Source organism: Rhineura floridana, chromosome 6 (assembly GCF_030035675.1).
Source record: "Rhineura floridana isolate rRhiFlo1 chromosome 6, rRhiFlo1.hap2, whole genome shotgun sequence".
NCBI lineage: Eukaryota > Metazoa > Chordata > Lepidosauria > Squamata > Rhineuridae > Rhineura > Rhineura floridana.
In genome coordinates, this window is record NC_084485.1 from 122,158,088 (window position 1) to 122,176,015 (window position 17,928).

General features: G+C 40.4%; 1 protein-coding gene across 2 annotated transcripts in view; it reads left to right on the plus strand.

Moving 5' to 3' along the window:
- Positions 1-16,203, plus strand: part of RPAP2 (RNA polymerase II associated protein 2) — a 77,356-nt gene extending 61,153 nt beyond the window's left edge. The window contains exons 13-14 of one of the 2 annotated variants that reach the window (XR_009763593.1): positions 7,836-7,985; positions 12,891-16,203. Coding sequence is in view for 1 of the 2 variants with exons in the window: in XM_061633666.1 (XP_061489650.1) it covers positions 7,836-7,985; position 12,891 (151 nt within the window). In the remaining variant the exon portion in view is untranslated. The remainder of the gene's footprint in view (positions 1-7,835; positions 7,986-12,890) is intronic. The other variant, XM_061633666.1, reaches the window with a different exon arrangement.
- Positions 16,204-17,928: the final 1,725 nt, after the last annotated feature.

The following is a 17,928-nucleotide window of genomic DNA, read 5'->3' on the forward strand; positions in this document are numbered from 1 at the left end:
CTTGCTGCCGTAATCATATATAATATTATTCTTCCATATTTCTTTTCTATTTGTTTATCCATAAAACCCAATAAAAAAAATTCTGGTTTTGACTGAATATTTATCTTTAGAATTTTTTGCATCTTCCTACCTATCTGTGCCCAAAATAATTTCGCCTTTTTACATGACCACCACATATGATAAAAAGATCCTTCTTGTTGTTTACATTTCCAACAAACATTAGAGACATTACTATACATTTTTGACAGCTTTTCGGGAGTCATATACCAACGGTACATCATTTTATAAAAATTTTCTTTAAGATTATAACATAATGTAAATTTCAAGCCTTTTTTCCACATATTTTCCCATTGATCCATTTGTATGTTATGACCAAAATTTTTTGCCCACTTTACCATGCACTCTTTTACTTGTTCTTCCTCCATATCCATTTTCAATAAAAGTTTATACATTTTTGCAATTATGTTTTCATCATTTGTACACAAACCTATTTCAAAATCAGATTTATTTATTTCAAACCCATACATTTTCTTGTCCATTTTATATCTTTCTAACAATTGTAAATATGCAAACCAATGAAAACTATATCCTTCCTTTATCAGTTGTTCTCTCTCTTTCATTATGTATTCTCCATGTACATTTTCTAATAGTTCTTGATAAGTTAACCATTTCTCTTTTCCAGACATTTCTCTTCTATAAAACGCTTCTTGACTTGAGACACATAATGGTATTTTCGAATAAAACCTTGGTTTGTATCTGTTCCATATTTTCAACAGAGGACGTCTTATAAAATGATTATTAAAGTCTACATTTACTTTTACTTTGTCATACCATAGATATCCATGCCATCCCCACTTCAGATTGTGGCCCTCCAAATCCAATAGTCTTTTATTCCTCAATAAGATCCATTCCTTTATCCAGACTAAACAGCAGGCAGCAAAATAAAGTCTCAAATTTGGTAATCCCAGTCCTCCTCTTTCTTTAGCGTCTTGAAGTAATTTAAATTTAACTCTTGGTTTTTTTCCTTGCCATACAAATTTAGAAATATCTTTTTGCCATTGTTTAAAAGGTAAATCAGAGGATATTACAGGTATTGTTTGAAACAAAAACATCATTCTCGGTAATACATTCATTTTTATCACAGATATTCTACCCATTAATGACAGTTGTAGTTTATCCCATCTTAGCAAATCTTTCTTAATCTCTGTCCATAATTTTTCGTAATTATTGTGAAACAACTTTGAGTTGGGTGTGTTCCATTCTGCCTCGTGCCCTTATACTGCAGGGATATATTTCGACGGTGCATTAATGTTAGTGAAATCCTCGGATGCAAAAGGCCTACAAGATTTACTTTTCAGTAACAGAAAGAAAGAAAGAAAGAATATTTAAAATTCTGATATCAGAGTACTTGAGTGCATATTATTACCACACTGTCAAATTCTGCTTACAGGGAAAGTATTTTATAAAAAGCTATCATGTCTTCATTTGAGTAGGGAAGAGAGAAAAATGTCAAATGTCTTCCATGTTAACCTGCTGTCGCTTAATAGCTTGTTTAATAGTAGTCCAATGCTGTTGCTTGTCTTAACATGAGTGTTCACTCAAGCCTTTTCTTGTGTAGCATATGTGGAGTAGCTAGCTTAATAAGGCTCTGTCGTTCTGATGCACTCTTGACACTCTAGCTTTGTCTTAGTTTTACCAAGACCTGCTTGCCATATGCTGGATGGAAGGATGTCAAAGCTGTACTGCTTTTCTGTCTGTGATCTGATGTATGCTACTTTTTTGTTCTTTAATGCACACCTGGCACTTGGCTTTTCTGCATAGTTGGCTGCCTTGCAGGCAAACCTTGCAAGATTGTCTTGCAACTTGTAAGTTATCAGGGAAAGTTAGATGGTTGCAAAGTGAGGGGGAGAGGCATTTCTTAAAGCCAAGGTCACCACATGCTAGCTCAGTTGTCATTCTGCCATCATTGGCCTGTTGCAGCAACTGACAAACTTTCTGCTGCCAGGCTAGCCTGCATACTGGAGAGTCTTTTAGGGTGCCCACTCAGTTCTTGATGTTGAGTTGCCACATGGCCTCATGTGAATTGAAAGTGTTCCCAATAACATTTTCAAGATTCCTCTTGAGACTGTTTATTACAGAGGGAAGTCAGCAGAGATGGGCAACCTCAGGTCTGGAGGCCAGATGTGGCCCTCTTGGCCTTTCTGCATGGCCCTTTGGACTTTCCCCAGTCTACACCACCTCCTCAGCCACACCCCGTCTCCCCAGGCAACACCCCTCACTGACCCGACTTTGCACCACTAATGTTTTTGCCTGGCTGGAATGTGTCCTTGAACTCTTGCTTGCCAGGATGGAGGACAGAGAAGGATGTATGAGCATGTGTAGAAACTAGTCTACTGTTCAAAGGTAAAATTTATATTCATTGCTCCAACCACTTTTGCCTCTGGCTCTGCCTGTCACTGGCCCTCAGAAGGTTGCCCATTAAAGAATGTGGCCCTTGGTCTGAAAAAGGTTCCTCACCCCTGATTTATATCCTGCCTTTCATTCAAGGAGCTTAAGCCAGTGTATGGGGCTTTCTTCCCACCCTACCCCCATTTTATCTTCACAACAACCCTGTGATGTAGGTGTGGCTGCCAAGGCACTCATTGAGCTGAGTGGAGATTTGATCCTGGGTCCCTCCCAATCTGACCAACACTCTGACGTCTATGCCACCCCTGGCTCTTTCAAGTATGCTTTTCCACCATTACTGATCTCCCGATTGGGAAATCCCTGCTAAGCTTCTGAAGAACCCCAGAGTTCCCTGAAACGCAGTTTGAAAACCACTTCCCTGTGGTGTCATGGTCTCTCCCAACATAGGCAGAGCTTGCTGCTGAAAGTGAGAGTGTGGCTGAATCAAAAAACAACAGGGTAGGAAGGAGGAAAGGTTTCTGAAGGCTCCTTCGAAACTTAGGGTGTCTGTAAAAATGAAAGTAGCTATGTGTACAAAATGTTGCACCTGCCATTGATCACACGGGATGCTGTTATTCTGATTACTGTTGTGCTGGAGTTTGTTTTTTTCAAAATCCTTAGAATTCAGGTGCAGATGAGATGATGAAAACGAATTGATCTGCCAGCAGCTTTATAATTCTGGCTGTGTGTATTTGTTCACACATGACAGGCTGATTTTCTTTTTACTGAAATTTCACCTCCCGGGTTCGGCTGCATGTGAATGCTGTGCTGTCAATGAAGATAATCAGCTGTAGGTCTAGTAGCAGCTTTTCTTGTTATTGTTCTTGTCATTGTTCTCGGCTTCATAAAACAAAATCTTGAGCTGCTTGTCTGACTGTTGTTTCATGCTAAGGCTCTTTCCAAGCCAAAACTGATTAGAATGCTTCAAGCAACAGAGGCACAGCTAAGAAAATCCACTGTCCTGAGTACTCTTGCTCACTCTCCATTGATCTGCCATTTCAGAGAGTTATTTTATTCATATTTTATATGCCCACAGGAAGTAGGTAACATTAAATTAAACAATCATCTGAAAGGCCTCTGTGGCAAAAGCGTCTAGGGCAGCTATTTGAAGAAATCATAATCAGGCAAGTTCAGTACATTTATTTTTAAAAAAAACACAACTCCCCCCTCGTAGCTTGAAACACTTGATGTGTAGATATTGAGCAGTTCCTGCTGACGTTTGGTCTGAATATAAGTGGACAATATGAAAAAACTTCATTTATATCTCTTCATTAAGGAATACTATAAATAGATGCAGGTTAGAATGTTTAATTTCTAGGCAAACATGCCATCTGACTTCCCTAAGTATCGTAGAACCTTTACACTGGCTCGTTTCAACTTCTTACCATCAGCCTTGGAGGGGAGATATTTGCGCATTCTTTATTCCCAATGCATCTGCCCATGGCCTGTTATACTGTTCATATTATAAGGACATTCGTTCCTTTTATATCGCTCCAATTTTTAAAAACTTGCCAGGTAGATCTGATGCATTCTATACCTCCTCCCAGATTTGAGAAATGAAATAACTTTTAAAGTGGCAAAATTTTGTGCTTTAGCATGTACTATAAGGAAACATATGGTTAATACATGTTAACTTTATTCCAGGATTTATTTTCTTAAGTTGTTGATATATAAGTTATATAATTTAACTTGTTTATATGTCATTCTTCTGTCTTTCTGTGTTGAAACATTTATACCTGTATGTCTGGTCAATGACCGCAAACATTAAAGATGAGATGAGACTTCTCTGTAACATATCCTCATTGCTCTGTAGTCCAGTACCCATTGCCTTCTCTGTTCCTGTAGTCTACCCAGATTTCTGACTGCCCAGTTCTGTGAGTTGCTGTATAAGTATACAGGATCCAGTTGCAAGCACCATTACTGCACCAGCTCATTCATCGGGTGGTGCTGATGTAGCTGTCCAGCCTGTGTGTGTGTGGCCCCACAAGCAAGCATTGTGTGTGAAACAGGCAAAGTGGGTCAGCATCGCTGCAGAACATGGGATTGCACCATTTTATAAAGCCACACGTTTATACGCTTTTGCAATATGATAATATTTGTCTGTAAAGGAAGGTCATCTGGCTGGCAGTATTACAAGAGAGACGAGCTTGATTTATCTTGCCTTGCAAGTCAGTGTTACTTGCATTAGCAAAAGCTACTCTGTATACTAATCATAGCTTCATTCCTTTAAAAAGTGGGCATGTTCCATTTAAAATCTTCATGTTGTATCTGTGTTTTTAGTATTGCATACTTATGTTTTAGCCACAGAGGAATCTTAAGGGTGCAAGTAGGACATTTCTACATGTGGAACAGTTTTAAAGAGCTGTCATGTGAAGTCATTGGTCCATCCAGCTCAGTCTGGAACCAGCCATTAGTCTATGCAGCTCAGTCTGTGTTAAGGGAAGCAGCTCTCCAAAGTCTCAGTATCTTTCATCTACCTGTGATCCTTCAAAACAGAAGTGGCTAACCAGTGGGTCTCCATATATTGTTGGACTCCTGCTCTCATCAACCCCAGCCAACATAGCCAATGATCAAGAATGATAAGAGCTGGAATCGAACAACATCTGGAGGGTCACAGAGTTGCCACCCCTGCTTTAAAAAGAAATGGCAGGGACTGAACACAGACTGTAAACGTACCATATGCTCTATTGCAGGGGTAACCAATGTGGTGTCCTCCAGATGTTTTTGTATTACAACTCCCATTATTCTTGGTCTTGATCATGTTGGTTGGGGCTGATAAGAGTTAAATCCAGCAACATCTGGAAGGCACCACATTGACTACCCTTGTCCTACCACTGACCCCTTCTCATTAAAGGTATACTCTTCTAAGTGCATGAAACTTTATAAAATCCCACTACACTAGGGAAGAAAAGAGAGATCAAAAGATCAAATTCTCTTTTAAAGCTGGCTAAGGTGGTGGCTGTCATTACATTGTAGTAGCAGATTCCATCATTCACCTGTGGGCTGTGTGGGAAAGTGCTTTATTTCATTTGTCCTGCATCTTCCACCCTTCTGCTTCATTGGACAATTCCAGGTTCTGTTATATGAGAGAGAGAGAGAAAATCTCCTCTGTCCACTTTCTCTATTCCCATGCATTTGCATCTCTATCATGCCCCATCTCACCTTTTTTCTAAATTAAAAAGCTTCAAATGTTATACCTTTCTTCATAAGGGAGTTGCTCCAGCCCTTTGATCATTTTGTCTGCTCTTTACTGCCAATTTTCCAGCTCTACAATATCCTTTTTGAGATGTGGCAACCAGAATGTACCACAGTAACCTAAGTGCAGTCACATCATAGAAGTTTATAATTGCTTTATGATATTGGCAGTTTTATTTTTGATTTGTTTCCTAATTATTCCTAGCATGCAGTTAACTTTTTTTTACAGCAGCTGCACGCTGGGTTGACCATTTTATCAAGCTGTCCACTATGACCTTGTGATATCTTTCCTGGTCAGTCACTGCCAACTCAGGCCCATCAGTTTATATGTGAAGTTAGGACTTTTTGCCCCAATGTGCATCACTTTACACACATTAAATTGCATGTTCCATTTTATTGCCCATTAAACCAGCTTGGAGAGATCTTTTTGGAGCTCTCTACAATCCCTTTTTGTTTTAACTGCCGCAAACAATTTGGTGTCATCAGCAAACCTGGCCACCTCATTGCTCATCCCTAGCTCCAGGTTATCCATGAACAAATTAAAAATCACTAGTCCCACAACAGTTCCTTGGGGGACAGGGGTCACTGCTTACATCTCTCCATTATGAGAACTGAGTTTATTCCTATTCTCTGCTTCTTGTTCTTTAGCTAGTTATTGATCCATAAAGGGGCCCATCCTCTTACCCCATGACTTTTACTGTGGTGAGAGATTTTGTCAAAAGTTTTTGAAAGTCAAAGTACACAATGTCTACTGGATCACTCTTATCCAATAGCAGACAGCGGTGCTCACCTGACCTTCCATGACTGTATCACTGCTGCTTATTTGGAGGTAGATGGGAAGGGGCAAAGCAACAGTGATGGTTGTGTGGTGCAAACACATCAGCGGAGCCAATCCAGTGCTCCTGGCAGTGCATTTGTATGATTCTGACCTCACTGCCACTTTGTCCCTCCCTGTCTACCTACCAGTAGGCAGCAGCAACACAGGTGACAGGAGTTCAGGTAAGCTCCCCCACCCCATGGATCACTGCTGTTCCTACCCACATGCTTGTTGACACTCTCAAAAAACTTCATAAAAGACAGGACTTACCTTTGCAGAAGCCATGATGATGATTCTTCAGCAGGACTTGTTCTTCTGTGTGCGGGATCATTTTATTTTTAATCATGCATTCCACAAATTGAACAGACATTAAACTAACTAGCCTATAACTCCTGAATCCACCCCACTCCACCCCCAAAATCCCATTTTTGTGTTACATTGGCCACTTTGAAGTCCTGTGGTACAGAGGCTGATCTTAGGGACAAGTCGCATATTTTTCTTAGAAGATCTGCAATTTCACATTTGAGTTCTAATAACTCTTCAATAGATACCATCCGTGTCCTAATTTGTCAATAAGGCTTCATACTTGTCACCAGTAGTTGCCTCTGTTCTTCAGCCTCCCTTCCTGAAAAGAAAACTGTTCAGGCACAAGTATCTGCCCTACATCTTCTGCAGTGAAGACAGATGAAAATATCCTTATGTGTATCTTCACGTTTTATCTGGGTCCAATTGTTACCCATGACTTGTGAAACACCTAGTTGCATGACTCTTCTGTAATGGGGCCTTGGTGTTAAATATCAAATCCTAATAAATAGGAAGCATTATGTGTGTTTGCACACATTTGTGTCAAGAACTTCCTCTTCATGTGCTTCTGCTGGTTTAGCCATTGCATTTGGCAAGTGATAGTTTGAAGTTGAATAACTGCTGGAAGCAACGGCAAGACTTCATTACAGTTTCCTCTAGGCGATTTGAAAGGGACTGTGCTATCTGTTCTGATTTAATTATTTCAAATTATTGTTTGCATTTTTAAAACACTTCTTGTAGAAATTATACATCTGGATCAAGTATGGGAACTGGTCGCCCTACAGTTGCCATTAGACTCCAATTCGTATCAGTCCTAGCCAGCATGACCAGTGGTCAGAGATGATGAAGTGGAATCTAGCGCCATCTGGAGGGCTACAACTTCCTCATCTCTGATCTAAATAATAATTTTATAAATAATTAGTAATTTTTGCTACCATATTTCCTTAGAAACTGTTGATTAGTACTTGACATTTCTTTATCTCAGCTTTTGATGTGTGTGTTTTTTCTTTCTCTCTGTCACCCTGTTCAGAATTTTAAAATTGTACATTTTAAAATATTCAACATTGTTTTTCAGGTTGTCACAAAATATTCCTGTCTTTGCAAGTTCCCAGCAGAGTCAAGGATATTCACAATTCCTGGCTACTTTGCTTGAAGAATTACATTTCAAACATGAAGACTTTGAAAGTTTAACAAGAATATTTGGAAACGATTGTCTTCCATACTGGTCAGTTATTCTTTCATTTTCCCCTCTCTTTATCTTGTGATTCTTTTCTTATTTTGCTTCCTAGAAGATACCCAACCAACTGAAACAATCCAGACTGTAGATTTCTTAACAGATTTCTTAACAAGGGATGTTGTTGAAAGTATATGTTTCCCTATTTGGGTATTCGTTGTGCTTGCATATAAACCAGGTGTGGTGAATTGGATTTGACCATCAGGCCTGGTCCTTCCTCCCCCCATCTGTCAATCACCTGATGTCAGGTGACAACTTATGGCATCAGGTGACAACTTGAAAAGGGTTCACCTTTTGAAGTCCATTTGCAAGCAGTTTCGATGCAAACCACTTGGAAATGAACTTCAAAGGTGATGCCTCTCAGCACCAATCAGCTGATGGGTCCTCAGAGACATCACTCTGAAATCTTTTTGTAAGTGGTTTGTATTGAACCTGTTTGAAAACAAGTTTCAAAAGCAATGCCTCTCAGCGCTGATCAGTTGATGGGTGCTGAGAGGTATCACTCTGAAGTCCCTTTACAAGCAGTTTAAATACACACTGGTTACAAGCCCTGACTTCAGAGTGATTGTAGTGAAGCCGTTACATGCCTCTCATCTGATGACATTTATCAAATGGATATGGCTTGGACAAATAGCCTCCATGGGCCAAATTAGGACCTCTGCCGGGCCTGTTTAGGCCTATGGGATGGAAGCCCCCCCCCCGATGTAAACAAACATATCAGGGGGGCCTACCAAACCTCGTCCCCTCTGATGCATCACATTTCTTGCATTTAGAATCTTCCCTGAGTTTGAAGGCAACAGTGGAGATCCACTTCTACCTATGGAGCCTCTCTGTGTGATTCAGAGATCTCTGCAGTCAGAGCTTGGCAGGGCACCCCTGCGCCGCCTTGCATGTTTATTTATATGTGAGGAAAGCCAATGTCCAAATAAGGCTTATAAATTAAAAAAATCAGTGACTTTCTGTGAATGAGAAAGAATTGATAGTTAGTTCCCTGTGTGCCGTTCTTTTCTTCTTTTTTTCTGGTGCTTTGCATGGCAGCATAGTAGAAAGTCCTGCCCTCCCCTATTCACTGGTGATGAACAAACTGGGAAGAACAGCAAACAGCATAAAAGACAGTTCTAGAATTCCAAGTGTCTTAGAGCAATGGACTGAAAATAATAAAATAATGTCCATACAGGAGCATCCCACACTAGAATCCAAAGAGCCCCTTCCAAACCAACCACTGTTTCTCATGCTGGGTCAGGAGCTGCTCCCAACAGTCAGGGATGACTTATCAGGTGGTGCGCAGCTGGGAGGGACTGTTTTTAAAAAGCCAATTACCATAGCCTTACCAAGTACATGAACTTCCCTCTGTGGCCCTTTAGGTCCTGTCTTGGTTCAGTGCCTTAGTTCCCAAATAGGTATGTTGGAAGCAGTGCGAGGAAAAGTGTAAGGTAATGATTATGCTAAAAAATGGTTTGTAGCTTTTTTATCCGTATGGATCCCACAATGAGCATTAGGGGAGTCTCTGTGTGTATGTGTTTAGGTTATATGCATTGATAAATGCATAGAGATTGCAACAGTTGTGGGGAATCTTTGGCCCTCCAGATGTTTCTGCATGACAAGTCTCATCTTGCCTGGCCTTTGGCCATGCTTGCTGGGGCTGTTGGGACTTGTAGTTCAGCAACATGTGGAGGACCAAAGGTACCCCGCACCCGCCTTATAACAACCATTTAGGCTACCAGGGAATCAGTATGGTGTCAGCCCATCAATGGGTATGCTCAAGGTGCAAGCGGGAAGGGGGCATTAGAACATGCCTTACGAACATGTAAGAACAACTGCAAAGAGAAACAAGTAAAATTGGTCCAGAATGAGAAATGGCACCGCTTAAGAGACAGTTCTGTGAGTTGTACCAGCCAAAAAGCTTGCAGACGAATGTCAGAATCCTACAAATAATAAAATATGCATATTCCACTGTTGTGGAATGCCAAAGATGGGTGCTCACTGTTTTGCTAGACATAGATCAAGATTAAACATTTTTAGAAAGAAGAATATTCTTTTCAATTTCCTTTTTTCTTTGGGTTTGTGATATGCGTGTTTTAACATAATAAGAACAATTGCTTCCAAACTAGGAAAGTCTCTTAGAAATACAGAAAGCTGCCTCATACCGAGTCAGACCACTGGTCCATGTAGCTCACAGTTTTGTCCACGCTGTCTGGCAGTGGCTCACCAGGGTTTCCGGCAGGAGTCCTTCACAGGTGTACCTGATGCTAGGAATGAAACCTGAGACCACCCTGGCTATGAGTGGAATCCAGTTGGTGCCTTTGGACTGACAAAAGAGCTTTTAATTCAGTGGATGTTTCTGCTCATGGAAGAATGGAGGTTATTTTTGCTCCAGGCAGTTGGGGAACCCTTCAGAAAAGTGTAGAAGATGGTGTAGGGCCTACAGGGGGAAGGGCAAATTGGCAAAAAAAAAAAAAAAAAACCAATGCTCTTCTGTGAGCTGAGGTTTGTGCTGGAGCAAAAGCTCTTCCATAAGTACAAGTACGTCTGTTGGATTCCACACAGTGTCATTAAAAATACAAACATGCTTGTTGCATTAGAGGGGTGAAGGGAGAGGCATTTATGGGGAAATGACTGGAATTGAAAGATAAGATTATTGTTTATCAAGGTGGTTCCATTTGTCACTTGTGTCATCAGTAAAAACGTTTACTTTTTGGTGTCTAAAGTGGGGGGGGGGCTCCGGTGTAATTAAGTTCACCCAGGGCTGCTTAGCACAATCAGATAAATACTGCTTTGGAATGAGTTAGCAAAATCCTTGTATTTAAGGCAGAGCATCACTCTGGTCAGCATTTGTTTGGCCTCAGCAGTATTCCGTTCAGTTACATGTTACCACATTGTAGGAAGGATGTGGACAAGCCAGAGGAGATTCAGAGGAGAGGAACGAGGTGATAAAGGTTTTAGAATGCAAGACTCATGAAGCAAGATCGACAGGGCCCAAGTGTGTATGTATCTAGGCCACAAAAAAGGTCGATTTGGTAGGAAGCCATGAGTAGAGATGTGAAGCCCCAGAAAAAAACCAGGAAAATTCGGGGGGGGGACACCTTTTTTTTCCAAAGCCTTTTTTGGGGTTTTTTTTGAAAAATTGGAAAAAATGAAGAAAAAATGGATTATGGAATGTTTTATTTTAGCATGATGAATAAAATGTTTCATTGAATCTTGGTCCCCCCTTTTTCTCAGTTCTTTTTATGGGAATGAATGCTTTATGTCTGCTTGACACTGTGGAGGACTAACGGAGACATAAATCATTTTCTTTGTTATTAATGTTGATGGTTTCTTCCGTTTTTTAAAAAATTGTTTTTTGCCTGCTCCTCATAAACTGGCAAAACGAAAGAGGCTCCTTATAGTTCAGGGGCTCCTTACAGTTAAGGATCTTGTAGATCCATTTGTTACCAAAAAAAAGTAAAAATTTAAAAAAGTAAATTCAATTTGTAAAAATTGTTTGAATAAAATGTACTTTTAATATACCAAATGTGATAATTTTCCCAACATAAAACCAATGCCACCTTACAATAATTTATTTTGAGTTTCAGTGTTTCAAAGTAAAATATCATACAGAACAAAATTACAATGTACCATTTGTAATTCAGTAGTATGAGAGCATTGGTCAGGGATCTGATTACTCTGTGTGTGTGTGTGTGTTTTCACAAACGGCTCTTTCTGTTGCTAAAAGAAGTAGGTTAACAGCATGTTTACTCAAAAGTAAGTCTCATTGGGTTCAGTGCTGCTTACTTCCCATAAGTGTGTTTGGGGTTGCAGACATACCAAGCAACTCAAAGATCAGAGAGGAGGGAGAACAAAAGGTGGGGAAACTGCCTTTTCTTATTACCTGCTGGCTTTCACCGGCAGAGCAGATAGGAAGACATTTTCTTTTGGGGGGGTATCCCTATTCCAAGAACTTTTAAAAAAAGTTTCCCTCCCATTGATCCCAGCTGAAGGGAAATACCACAAATAGTTTTATTTTATCCCTCATTCCAGGGGCATGTTGGAGGAATGGGAGGCCTTTGGATCCTGTGGGTCCACAGCCTTTCACGGCACGTCCCAGCATGTCTTAGAGCACTGGAGGAACACCAGCTGCCAGATTTTGTACAGCAATCCAGAGGAGGAGTGCAATTTCAGATCTCCATCTATGAAGAAGGACATCTCTCTGCTCTTGGAGAGGGAGATCTGTAAAAAAAAGTGCAAGTGGAACAAGTTTTGTTCACACAATGGAACTTGCCTCCCTCTCCTTTCCCCTTGTGCCCCTCTCACTCCCCCAAATCTGCTCCAGATAGTTGGGGGAAAGCCAAGAGCAGATTTGGTGGGGCATCAGCACTGCTTGGGAGTAAGGAAAGGGAGGGGGAAGTTCTTTTGCACAAGCAGAAATCATTCTGCTCACCCAGTGGCTTCATTGGATGCAATCCATAGCTAGCTTGTGTTTTTCTGAACAAAAGTGGAGAGCTGGAATGCTCTCTGAGTTTTACACTTCTATATTACTCTGTGAAGCAAGTTCTAGCATTTGTCATCTTTTAACATAACATAAATTCAATATTTATTGTTTTATGTTTTCACCTATACATGAACTTTTCGCACAATAAAGGCTTTACTACCTATCATACATTAGAGATTCAGAGGGAATTTTACATTTTAGTGTTTTAATGAAATGTCACCAACTCACATGGCATGAACCTGGTGAAGTGTATCACTGAAACTTTAAACTGTATAATTTATTTCAGATGGATGTTTCAAACAATCTTTCATTTTTATTTTTTGTATGTGGAGTTTTAGACAGACTTTTTTTTACTTCTAAAAAAGTAGCTTTGATATTAATGCCATTGTGACCCTGATGAAACTTTTTCTTACATATTTTACCTACAGATTAAGTTTATCATCATGTGCTTCTTTCCGTATGCCGAAATCTGATCAGGATGTGAAATGACACTCAAACAAATACAGTTCAGTACACCAGATGGAGAAAAATAAAATAAAATCTCATCAGTCGAGTTCTTATGATCAAGTGATGTGAAGAACATTTTCTGAGAAGGCTGTTTAATATTCCACTATTGAATTTTCCTTAACTGTTGAATGTATCAAGACAAACTGAAGCTCTTTTACAATGAAAATTGATATTAGATATTTATCTCATGTCTTCAAGTAAGTGGGCGAAACGGACACCAAGACAGATAATCTTTCCAGCTCCTTCACTGTTTTCATCAAGTTGCCCTGATGGAAGGGAGGCTCTCCAGATGCTGTGGGGCTCCCAACTCCCATTAGTCCCAGCCAGTGTCCAGGAACTATGGGAGTTGTAGTCCAGCAACATTTGGAGGGTACCATGTTATCACTGCACTAATGGAATGCCAAAGTTTTTTGTGTACCATTAGCTTCCCATAAGGAAATTGTGTCATTCACCATTTCTGAAAATGTTTTTTTTAAAAAAATTAGGTGCAATTCTTTGATTTTTCCAGGAAAAGTGCCTTTTCAGTTTTCTTAAAATAAAGTATCAGAGACATAATTTGAACTGTCATTTCAGTAGTCACAAAATATTAACAACACCATGTAGTTTGTACGATATGGAACTTTTAAATAAATTGATTAGTGGGGCATTTTGTAGCCCAGCAGCCTATAAGACTTTGTTTTGCTTTGTAATAGTATTCTCCTGTACAGTTTTTCATCCTTAGTAGTTAAGACTGTAGTACAACAGAAACCAGAGAGTTTCCGTGATTATATTCTACATAGTTTATTACAAGATTTACAGTGAGGGTCAGCTGCTTGGCAGTTAAGTTTGCTAGCAAAGCCAAAGTCCTGGTCTTTCTGTGTGTGTTCAGAGGGTCTCCCCTGCAGCGTGTCTGAAACTTGGGTGTTCTGGGCAAGATCTGTAGAAGTGCAGAATAATGCTGTTGTTTTTGTCAACTCCAAGCCCTTCATTTTCACTGGGTTTTATTTTTACATTTCCTGTCAGCTTAGCAGCATGATTTTTACAGGTTTATTTTAAGTTCACTTCAGGGCTTAGTCTCTTACAAGCATTTGAACTTGTATTATATCTTTTTGAAAAGTGAAAATTTTGTAACCTTTTAAGAGGATGTATTTGTAATTGAATTATAAATCCCTTTAAACACACACACACACCTCATTTTCCTTTGCTGATTGCTAGAAAACTAACTTGATTACCCCTTTCCATCTGCTACAGCAGTGATTCTCAAACGGTGCGCCCAGGCACACTGGTGCGCCCTAAGAGGTGGCTAGGTGTGCCTCAAATATTATGAAAGTATATTTTAAAAATGAGAAGAAACCCATTTGTATAGGGTAAGTAATAGTTTTCTATAGTTTATTTTTATTCATAGTTTAAAATATATTAATATATTTTTAATTTTGTACACGAAGTGCACCAGAAAATCTTTATATGTTTTAGTGAGCCACGAACCAAAAAAGTTTGAGAACCACTGTGCTACAGGTTTGGGAGAGTTGGTGGGGCGTGGGGGGCTTTGTTTTCCCACACTTTGTTCATAAAAGCTTAAGAGATGAGTTGTTTGAGGTGCCATTTAGCTTTACAATCCTGTTGTTCAGAATGCAAACAGAGCAGGTGGGAGATGCACATTTTCCTGTGGAAGACAAAGCCCCATTTACTGTAAAGATGGGACTTTCTAGGATAAGTTACCTTATTTCTGTGTGGGAAGTGCTACCACTGGGAGGATTGTCATGCTTAAAATACAGTTTTGGGGGTATATGAACGCTATATATTTTATATCTGTTTTTAACCAGTTTCTCCTGGCTCTCCCCATCCCTGCCTCTAAGCCTCCCAGGAATCCTGTCAATTGTAGTTTGATGAAGGAAGTGTGGAAAATTTCCTGTTAGAGATCCCAAGGTCTTCTACAGCAGGGGTCGCCAACCCTTGCCCATGAGCACCATGGTGCCTGCAACAGCCTTCAGTGGCACACCTGGCAGGTAGCCCAAAATCGGAGCTTTCATTTTTTTTAAAAAAAGTCTCCAGACCTCCTATAAATAAAGTTATGGAGCAACATGTGCAGGTACCCTTCTAAGCGATTTCTGTGAAATGAGCCAGCCTGGCTGCCCTTGCCTGTCAGTCTTATTAGCCAATAATAAGCCAATCACGGCTGTGATTGATGTCCAAACAATAGGAATCTCTGGGGTCCTCAAGGGCTGCTGTTTTCCGCCCTTTTAGTGCACTTTTCCTGCGTCTGTCTTTCCCCCCCTAGTCCTTAGAATCTCCATCATTTGCCCTTCCTTTTTCCCTAGTAACCAGGATGCATGTTTTTTGTGCTGGGTTTGCCTGAGTTCAGGTAGTGCCTTGAAATTATATTCTGCTGATACTACACAGTAAGTGTAGGGGAATGTTAAAGAATCCCCTGTCCTCACAAAAGGCAAATGTGAAAAGTTTGCAGAGACTTGGGCATGTCGCCAGTTTTGCAGGAGCTAAAGAGCAGGGACTCATTAAGAACACTGTATAATTAACTTATAGTATAATGGTATGCATATTTACTCGGAAGTAAGTCTCTGTGTGTTTAAGGGGACTTACTTCCAGGTAAGTGGGTACAGGATGGCAGCCTAAGCTTTGGTTTAAGGTTAGCACTGGGAAAACTAGGGTTCTTGTGCCTTTAACAGCTGTATGGCAGGCAGAAATTCAACAGGTCAAGCCTTTTCAAATATAGAAATACAATTGTGTGAAAAGCTTCAGTATGACTACTCTCTAATTTTGTGTTATGCCCCCTCAGGGCAGCCATTTGTGTTATGCCATGCCCCCATGACAGCCATTTTGTGACTGGTTCCCCCAGACTCTCAAAATTTGAAATGTGCCCTCTGGTTCAGAAAGATTGGGGACCCCTGGTCTTCACACTGGCTTAAACTGGTTTAATAGTAATTTGGATTGGTCTTTCACCGTCCAATCCACTTCCTGTGTAGCTTGGAAGAATTTGATAACGTGCCTCTGAGCATATGGTGAGTGCTGGCAACACCTGCAGTCAGGACTACCTCTCCAAACATAGAGAATTACATTTTTTGTATGTTTGTTGGTGTTCTTCTTACTTTGCTTCTTTCCTGTATTACTACCGTTTCTACAAAGAATCTAACCTTGAAAATCACGTTTCTCTCATTATTCATACTAGAAATCTGTGTCAAATTTATTTTTATTAATTTTAAAGCCTTTTTATTGGTCATTGTCATATGATGGTGAAGACAGCTTTTGTGTTTCAAATTGGAGGTTATGTTCTGTTTCTGTTTTGGGTGCATTAACAGTTGAATCTGAAACTGCAGTTTGATGTAAAATTACACTGATTATAATATGTTGCTACTTAAGCAATAAATCTAGCTGTTGGAAAAAACAAACTTGGCCTGCCCAAGATGCGTGTGTTCAGCCTGCTATGCTTAAACCACTCCACTTAAGGAAGGGTGGGCATGATCAATTAAAAACATAGAGCACACCTAGAAATTTGCTGGAACATATTTCACCTCCCATTGTTTTATCTTGTGCAAACTGAGACACTCCTCATGTCCATTGGAGACTATTCTGCAGAATAGTGAGTGCTATTATTCCACAATTGTTTTTGGAGGGCTTTTTTAGTGTAACTTATGCAAAGTGTTGCTGTACTTCACATATTCACAGAACCAGAAGCAAAAGAAAATGAAAGTTCATTAAATTGCAAAGTAAATCAAACATATTTAAAGTGACTATCTGAACTATATCAACTGTCTTAATATTGTTGCTTCCTCCCTCCTAAAATGAAGATCAACACATCTCTTGTTTCTGTTATTTGGGCTGATTGTAGGTGTTGCCACCGCTCACCATATGCTCAGAGGCTCATATTACGAAATTCTTCCAAGCTGCACAGCAAGTGGATTGGACTGTGAAAGAACAACCCAAATTGGGTTTGCATTTTTACAAATTTGTAGGACAGTACAATATCTCAGAGAGGAGGTCAGGTCTCCTGCTCCCCTGGTACATTCACTATAGCTGCCCAATTTCCCTGCTTTTTAAAGTTTGATAGAAATATCTGTTGGCTATAGGTACATTCTTAAACCGCAAGAACTTATTGCCTATTAGTAAATTTCTCTACTTTTTAATCCGGGAGGTAAGAAATGGGATCCTGCGCAAGTTTGCTGAGAATGGATTGATCATTTGCATGCTTATTGAGTTCAGTGGGCTTTACTCCAGTGCAGTCATGCTTAGGATAGGTAAAACTGACCATGGGGGAGGGAAGGGGAGAAGAGAGGACAGGAGGGGCGAGGGGAAGGGGAGAGGAAAAGGAAGGAGAAGGAGGGAGGAGGAGCGGAAGGCAGGTTTCATTATTTGCATGCTTTTTGAATTCAGTGGGATTTACTCCTGTACAATCATGCTTAGTATAGGTGAAACTGCCCTGGGGGACGGGCAGGGAGGGGGAGGAGGGGGACGGGGAAAGGAGGGGAGGGGAGTAATGGTAGGGGGAGGGAGGAAGAGGGAGGGGAAGGAGATTGGGTAGGCAGGCACTGAGCAGAGTAAAGCCCCGTTACTTTCCAAGAGGAAAACATTATGAACAGTATCATTGTTTTTCAGGGTTTCTCCCACCTTTTTATTCTACAGCAGACACATGTAGCCTCCCACCCAAATTTAAACCAAATCAGCCCAAATAACCAAACTACGACATGCCCTGGCCACGTCCACACCAGACCTTTATTTCACTTTAGACAGTCATGGCTTCCCTCAAGGAATCCTGGGAAGTGTAGTTAGTGAAGGGTGTTGAGAGTTACTAGGAAATGCCCTATTCCTCACAGATCTACAGTCCCCAGAAGAGGGGCTAACTGTTAAACCTCTCTGGCCACTGGAGGTCTGTCAAAAAAATAGGAGTCTCCTAAGAACTCTAGGCACCCTTCACAAACTACACTTCCAGATTTCTTTGGGGGAAGTCATGACTGTCTAAACAAAGTG